The sequence below is a fragment of the Thunnus maccoyii genome, chromosome 15 (assembly GCF_910596095.1).
Source record: "Thunnus maccoyii chromosome 15, fThuMac1.1, whole genome shotgun sequence".
Lineage (NCBI taxonomy): Eukaryota > Metazoa > Chordata > Actinopteri > Scombriformes > Scombridae > Thunnus > Thunnus maccoyii.
In genome coordinates this window covers 20,143,633-20,151,646 of record NC_056547.1, presented here as the reverse complement: position 1 = coordinate 20,151,646, position 8,014 = coordinate 20,143,633, and the positions used below count along the sequence as shown (strand labels likewise).

The window sequence follows — 8,014 nt, the reverse complement described above, 5'->3', positions numbered from 1 at the left end:
TTACAAATAGGCAACACAGTTATTTCAAAACGTCTAAGTTTGTCATGCCATCAGCTGATGATCTTCACATATGTCTGACTTCACTGAGATCTGGATTCTTTTCCTTTAATCAAATTACAGAGATGGAATTTGTTGTTTTCCTCTTCCATCCACATTTGACAATTAAGATATGTCACTCAGGCTAAAGTCTAACAAAGCCATGGAGTTATACAGAACAAGTTTACTGATTGACTAAAGACATTTTGGCAGTATCAGATAAATTAATTTCAGATAATAATGAATGAGTCCAGGGCCAGATTTTATTATCTGTGAGTGTTTATCATCTTTCTCACTGAACAGATATGCTCAGTATATAAAGGTTATCCCAAATTTTGTGTGTTTTTTTCTTTTTCTTATGTATTTGGCTTTTCATGTCCAGTTTCAATTATATTGTGTGCTGGACCATAGTCCTTCTTATACTTAATTACTTCAATTAAAACACTAATAATAATATTTCAATTAAAACACTAATAAAAACTGAATCTCAGCATTCATCTCTCAGGTGAACAGAAAGTCAGATTGTTGTTATTATTTTTTAGATGGGATTCATAAAAGATTTTTATAATTTTGTAATTTAACACACTGTCGTGAGATAAAATGTTTCCATGATAACTTTATAATGAGTTGAACTTCATTATAAATAAGATTTGAAACCAGCTCTAGCACCATGCTTGTAGACACCGTGATAAAAGTCTTTTGGGGATAGACTTATCAAATTATCTTTGTAGCTGAGCAAACAATCACCTTTTAAACTGTAGTCTGATGGAATTCCTGTCATGCTTTTTACACATAAAAGGAAATAAACAATTCAAAAGCCTCTAAATGCACACCGTCAACTAACAAAACTAAATGTTTTCATATAGCTGCTCTGCTTTCTCTCTCCAGCATACGGTGACATGTTTCCCCACAAGCATGCAGTAGTAGGAAAGTTTCCATTTCCAATTCCACCAATCCCTGGCTGGGATCCTGATACCAACCCATGGGATGAATACCTTTACCCACCACTAAACCCGAAGCCAAAGGAGCTCATGCACCGAAAAGGTGAGTTAAGTCATCTTTTTTCATCTGAATCCTTGCTATTACACGTTGAGTTGTTGACCAGGGATACCCACCTCTCTGCAGGTAAACCCAAGGTTCGTCTGACTAGTGACAGCCCGGCTCTCAACGGCTCTTCCATCACCTTCACTGCAAAGCTGGAGCATCCTCCGTGCCAGAAGGAGGATGCCAATGGGGACCTTGTATGGGATGACCACTGTGCGGACGGTACGGAGCTGGAGGCCTCAGGTGCTGCGAGAAACCCTGAAAAGGCCACATCCTTTAACACCTAACATCACATTCCACCACAAAATACCATGATACCATGAAACAAACAGACTTAAAATAATGCTTTTATTTCACTTTTTTCTCCTGTGAGCAGCAAATGGTCAGGTGCGCTCCGGCTATGTGTATAACTGGACTTCCTGGTTGGATGACTATGGCTTTGGAAAGTGTACAGACACGACGAAATGCAATGTATTCCCTGATGGAAAGCCCTTCCCTCAAAGCAATGACTGGAGACGCAAGAGCTATGTCTACGTGTGGCACTCAATGGGTGAGACATGCAAGTTTACAACTGTGCACAGGTGCATTAACAAAGACAAAGTCCACCTCAAACTGACTTCTTTCTCCTTCTGACTTCTCTATTTGTTCCAGGCCAATACTATGAGACATGTGATGGCTCCTCCTCCAGCTTGACCCTCAACACATCCAGCATCCCTGTGGGGGCAGAGGTCATGGAGGTCTTGGTCTACAGGAAACGTGAGCGCAGGAAGTACAGCCCGCTTACCACTGACAACGCTGTTTTCTATGTCACAGGTAGAGACAAACCTCAGGTTGACAAATAACTGTTTACATGTTTCAGTAAATAGACAGATCTGAGCACTGGTAACTAATTAATTATTTATCACTCCCTTACACTTGCTCTCTTAGATAAGATCCCAGTGGCAGTCAACATCTCCCAGAAGGCTGCGGTCAACCAGTCCCAGAATGTTTTCTTCCGCGGTGAAGATGTAGTCTTTCAAGTCAAGCTCCACGACCCAAGCGGCTACCTCAAAACCGCCTCCGCCATTGACTACATCTGGGACTTTAGAGATGGCAACCAGCTGGTAACACACCGTGACGTGACCACACACACCTATAGCACGCTAGGGAGCATGAGTGTGAAGCTGGTGGTGGAGGCTGCATTTCCTATTGAATGTCCACCTGCTGGTGCCACCCCGACTCCAAGGAGCTCCACACCATCTCCTGCTACAAGTAACAGACTGAGACATTCACATAGATATATACATAAGTACATGTGCATATAATGGGCAAAGCATTTTGTGAGCTGCTGTATGTTTCTTACTCCTTATGGCAAAATTTTGCTTTCAGCATTTTCATCTCAGTGTCCACTGGGGGGTGCCAAAGGCAGACATTTTCTAACTCTACAATAGTGGCTTTAAAGTTAAAGGGATAGTTTGACATTTAGAGAAATATGCTCATTCAAGTTCTTGCTGAGAGTGAGATAAGAAGATCAATACTACTGTGTTAAATATGAAGCTACTACCAGGAGATAGTTAGTTTAACTTAGTAGGCTCTGTCCAAAGATTTTTTTTTTTAAATCTATCATCCAGTGCGTCTAAAGCTCACTAAGTACCATGTTATATATCTTGTTCGTTTAATCTGTACAAAAATACACTACAAGATATATTTAGTGTAAATTAGTGAGCTATAGAAGTGCTGGGAGGTGTTTTTCTTTTCCAGCCTTTATGCTAAACTAAGATAAATGTCCCCTGGCTATAGCTTCATATTTAGGGTGCACACAACCTCTTATCTAACTCTCAGCAAGAAAGTGAATAAGCAAATGTCCCAAATCCTTTAACTTGCTACGCTATATATAGAATATGTCTGTTCACCATGGCTCAGATTTAAAGACATGGACAACAAGGTAGTCTAATAGTGAAAGATTTTGTCCTTCAAGCCTTGGTTCACCCTATATTTACATTTATGCTCAAGTTTAATATTATGTACCAAGTTTTAAGACATTAATTTCTGAAATGTATGTGGTTGAGCATGTTTCTGGAAATAGTTTTTAATTTGGATTCATCAAAACTTGCAGAGATTAATATCTCAAAACCTGGACAAATAAAACCAAAGCTATCTGAATATGACTGAAGGTAATTGATAAAATGTGACCCCTCTGTCGGCAAGCATCCACCCTGTTAACCTGGAGCTGAACACTGGATTAATTATGTTACAAAACGGCAAAAAAATGCAAAAAAGTGACTCTCCCCAAGCAGATCAATTTGAAGAGTTACATAACAATGCACAGGTGTGTGATGGTCATATCTGTATTCTTGTCTCTTCCTCCAGAAGCCCCCACACCAGGCACTCATGCTGTTACTATCAAGATGGAGACCACACACAGTGAGTTGTCACAGCTGACCGTGTGTTTGCTGCATGTATCTGAACAGAGGCTTGTTTATTTTTAATGATGAATCTATAACTTGAACATAAAACCATACCTGCATGTATCCATGCACTCGCACCATGCACCATGCACCATGCACCATGCACCATGCACCATGCACCATGCATGCGCTTGTCCGGTGAGTTCATATCTTGCCACTTGTTTCTTGTCTCAGTGCCACCCAGCACCAGCCGGGCCCTCCCCACCTCCACCCCCATTTCCATGACAACAGGGTTGCCCACCACAGAACCCCTCCCCCCTCTTGTTGCCAGTGTTACCCCAGAGTCCAAACCCACCAGTGGCCTGGCCTGGCTCCGCAGCAGACGCCTGGTCCACAACAATGCATGTTTCCGCTACTCCTATGGGACCTTCATGGGTAATATCAGCATTATTGGTAGGTGGGAGGAAGCAGTTTCCTTTTCATTGTGTCATCAATGTATTTATTGTGTTCTATCAATTATCACATGTTATATAACATTTCCTTATTAGCACTAAGTTAACATTTCATATGGCCTACTGAATTGCCTCATCGTTTCATTTTTATTTGGCAGGATTGTGTCATAGAGGAACAAAAAATAAACAATATTGTCAATAACTAAACTGACCTTTTGTGTCTGAAGTTTAATTATACACTGATTTTTAAATTAAAAAATAAAGAAATTCAATTTCTTACATGCATTTTTATGTGAATTATGGCAGGATTATAATTTCATTTCAAAAATGCTGATCCTTCATTTTTTTTGGTCCAGTTTTTTCCCCCACAACCCTGTCTTTGTGGAGCGAAACACACACATACACACACACACCACCCTCCAAATGAAAACCTTTGAGGTAGAACGGGCTTGCTTCATCTTTTTAATGTTATGAGAAGATGATCTCACATCACAAACCAACTGCATTAATCTGTTCTCCACAGAGCCCAAGCACTCACTGAGCAGCGAGGCAAACAGCCGCATTGTGGACGTGTCGGCTGCCAGAGTGACCAACACTGACATCAACTTCCTGGTGAAATGTATGGGCAGGTGAGTATATAATTATTTTATCATTTATTTCAGATAAATGTCAAACAACATAGGTAAATGTATATTTGTTTTTCTCCTCAAAGACAGTTTTAAGATGTCCATAAATTATATGTAGAGCTGAAAATTTCATTTCCTCATCGTCGTTCATCCTCAGCATCCCCACTTCAGCCTGCACCATTGTGTCAGACCCCAGCTGTACTCAGGTGCGTAACATCATGTGTGATGATGTGCCACCATCGTCAGAGTGTGAGGTGCGTCTCAGGCGAACCTTTCTGGAACCAGGTACCTATTGTGTCAACATCACTCTGGAGGACTCCAGCAGCCTGGCTCTGGCCAGCACCACAATCACCATCAACAAGTCACAAGATACACCTGGTCAGTTACACAAACACATCTGTATTTTCTCATATCCCATACATGTTCACAATAATTTCTTTTTTATATATATGTGGTCTCATCACAAACACACTCCGCTTTATAGCAGCTTTGTAGGAAGTTGATGAACAGTCTGTCCCTCTTACTGTTATTCTCTGTTCCTGTAGTGTCCAAGACTTCTCACACTGCAGAGGTGGTCCTCTCTGCGAGCGCTGTGCTGGTGGCCGTCTTTGCATTCATTGCCTACCTTGTCTACAAGTAAGCAGTCCTCACATTTAGATGTGAAGTTTAGATGTTTTTGTGATGCTTAGAGTACATCGCAATGCATGTGTACATAGTGATACTGTACAGCTGAGTACTCTTGAGTTTTATGATCCCATATAGAAGGAGAAGAACACACTCTCACAAAAGATGCAAGCATTATTTATACCAGTGACGTACAGGTTTGCTAGAACCAATACTTTCACCCATGCAATGATTATCATCCTTCCCATTAGTCGTCTGCTTCTATTATTCTTTTCCAACCCTTCTTTTACACCGTTTTCATCATTGTGACTTCACCTGCCTCATTTTCCCCATGAATATTCCCTTCTCCTTCATCCTCCTATCCCTTATCTTACTTTTCTCTCTCTCCCAGGCGCTACAAAGTGTACCGGCCCATACGTAGGTCACTAGTGGAAGACGCCTGCGCCCATGCTGGGGTTGGAGGTCGCATGATGCGCCTGAGGGAGTCACTCTTCCCTTCCAGTGAGGAGAGTCATCACCTGCTGACTGAGAGACGCCCCCTGTAGGCTTTCTGTGACACCTAAAACCAAATCAGAATTTCTCTTTTCTACCTTTAATGGTAAAAATACCGAAGCCTATGCAACAAAAATCATACAAATCTAATCAAAGGTTGAATCCTTAAAGAATCAAAATAACAGAAATATATTAATATGTGTACGAAAATATTAGTAAATAATACTAATGTCTTGTTTGTGTCATAATTTACTTGTTTAAGAGTGTTGGCTCCAGCAAATGGATAATGCTACAGCAGTATATGACTAGTGAGATTATTTACTCGAGAATTTGTTAAATGTCTGATTGAGGCACTGCTCTTTTTGATCTGGCTCATCTGTGGGTGAAGTAGTTGCTGGGAGATGAAATAGGTTCAAGTGGCTGTTTTTTTAAGAACTGCTTTACAATATTGTGAATTCCTGTAACAATAATCCACAGTTAAGTATATCCTTGAGATTTTTTTTCTCCCCGATACATAAAATGCATACTTCAACTGATGCTACTAGTATCAGTGGTCTCGTCCTCATACTCAGATTGAATTCAAATGAAAATCGTTATTGAAGGAACTTGACATGAGGTCCCTAATAAAGGCTGTGAACTAACAACTCATCTTTTGAAGGCATTCAGTTCTGTTGCCATTTCTTTGTGATTTTTTTGATTGTTTCTGCACAATCACAAGTGACCTGCAGATAATTCAAGGTTTGGTGAAAGGCTGGTGGAAATCTTTTTTTTTTTTTTTTTACCATTCACATCCATTTTAAATTAATGTTATTAAAATGAAAGCAAAATATCCACCATAGAAAGATTCCTCTAGTTTACCTGTCAGACTAAATAATGTTATACCCTCAGTGACAGTACAGATTTAGATTTATCATCCTGTGTTTGCCAGTAACCACCACACAGAAGCACTGCAAAGCATTGACTATACACATAATACCAATCCACAACATGACTTTTCAGAATATTTTTAAAGGTGCTATTTTTAGCATGTTTTAAATCAAGACTACTGGAAGACTGTTTTACTGCTCAGTCAAAAGGTACGTTGCTATTTGTCCTTTCCAGACCAAAAAAATATGTTACAAGTTATTGTCAATTTACCCCCCCTTTTTTTTTTTTCAAGGAAGTAAAAACTTCAAAGTTTTTGCACACCATAAAATCTGTGATTTAACTGATGCACAATTCTGAAGAGTTTGGAGTGCCCAGTTACAGCATTTGCTCTAAACAGTTCTGCTTTTGAACAACACGACATTGTGTTGTAAGAATAACTAGCAATATAGGTTTTGTTGCCTGTATGGACATGCACAAATAATGATAGACCCAAATACAATTAGAACACAAAATCCTCAATACACCTGTGGAAAGGACAGACAACACAATTTAACTTTTTTTTTATTTTTTTTTTTTATTCAGAGGCATTTGACAAGTGGAGCTGTGTGAGGGGGAGGTGAAGGGGCACAAGCATGGTTGCAGAGAGGGGGAGGAGGGAATATCATGCTGAAGTTAGATCACTTTTCCAAAAACTCAGAGACCCAGTCCCTCAAATCTGTCCCATACCAAGAGGATGTTCCACGTTACACAGCCAAGAAATGCTAACAGAAGAAAATAGCTACCAAATCAGCGAGTGTGTGTAGCATTTGTGAAAGACAAAAGGTAAAAAAAGACATGACTTGTATCTATTTTGTAGTCTTACAAATCAGAAAACAAAAAAAAGGCAGGCCCTTTTAAAAAAAACAAAACAAAAAAAAAACAAAAAAAAAAAAACTGTATTTTCTCGTTTTAAACTATTGAATGCTAAATCAAACACGTGATTTGACCTTTTTCACAAAAAACCCAAGCAAGAGTTCAAATACATGTAAGCCACACCACCAAAAATAGAAAGCAGAAAGAAATAACCATCGTTTGAGGATTTCAATTAAGCCAAAAAGAGTATATATAAACACTGGCAAAAGAAAATATTTTTGATCACTTTCGATTATTCTCTCAATTCTAAAGAGTACATGATTTTATTTTAAGTTTTCATTCATATCTGGGGAAGCATGGGGAGGTGTAAGGAGGGGGGGGAGGGGGGGCGGCTAAATCCTAACAAATAGAAGAATGCCTCTACTTCAAATACGTGTCTAAAGAGGTAGATCAAAACAAACTGCGGAGGAGGGGAAGGGGTGGGGAGGGTGGTTTGGCAGGAAGGAAGCGGGGAATTGGGAGGTGTCAGGGATAATTTTAAGTATCACTTGTGCCCCTCAGTTAAAGCGCGGTGTTAGGATGGCGCGCCCATGTAGAAAGAAGTGTTCGTGGGACTGAGGTATCAGTGCGCGCT

At 39.9% G+C, this 8,014-nt stretch overlaps 1 protein-coding gene across 1 annotated transcript in view; it reads left to right on the top strand.

Annotated features, from left to right (window-relative positions):
• The window catches only part of gpnmb (glycoprotein (transmembrane) nmb), a 6,932-nt gene extending 642 nt beyond the window's left edge, over positions 1-6,290 (top strand). The window contains exons 2-12 of the mRNA XM_042436076.1: positions 925-1,080; positions 1,162-1,302; positions 1,457-1,630; positions 1,732-1,893; positions 2,008-2,331; positions 3,430-3,483; positions 3,702-3,920; positions 4,443-4,548; positions 4,703-4,923; positions 5,091-5,181; positions 5,561-6,290. Coding sequence (XP_042292010.1) covers positions 925-1,080; positions 1,162-1,302; positions 1,457-1,630; positions 1,732-1,893; positions 2,008-2,331; positions 3,430-3,483; positions 3,702-3,920; positions 4,443-4,548; positions 4,703-4,923; positions 5,091-5,181; positions 5,561-5,714 — 1,802 coding nt within the window. The 3' untranslated portion in view covers positions 5,715-6,290. The remainder of the gene's footprint in view (positions 1-924; positions 1,081-1,161; positions 1,303-1,456; positions 1,631-1,731; positions 1,894-2,007; positions 2,332-3,429; positions 3,484-3,701; positions 3,921-4,442; positions 4,549-4,702; positions 4,924-5,090; positions 5,182-5,560) is intronic.
• The last annotated feature ends 1,724 nt before the right edge of the window (positions 6,291-8,014 follow it).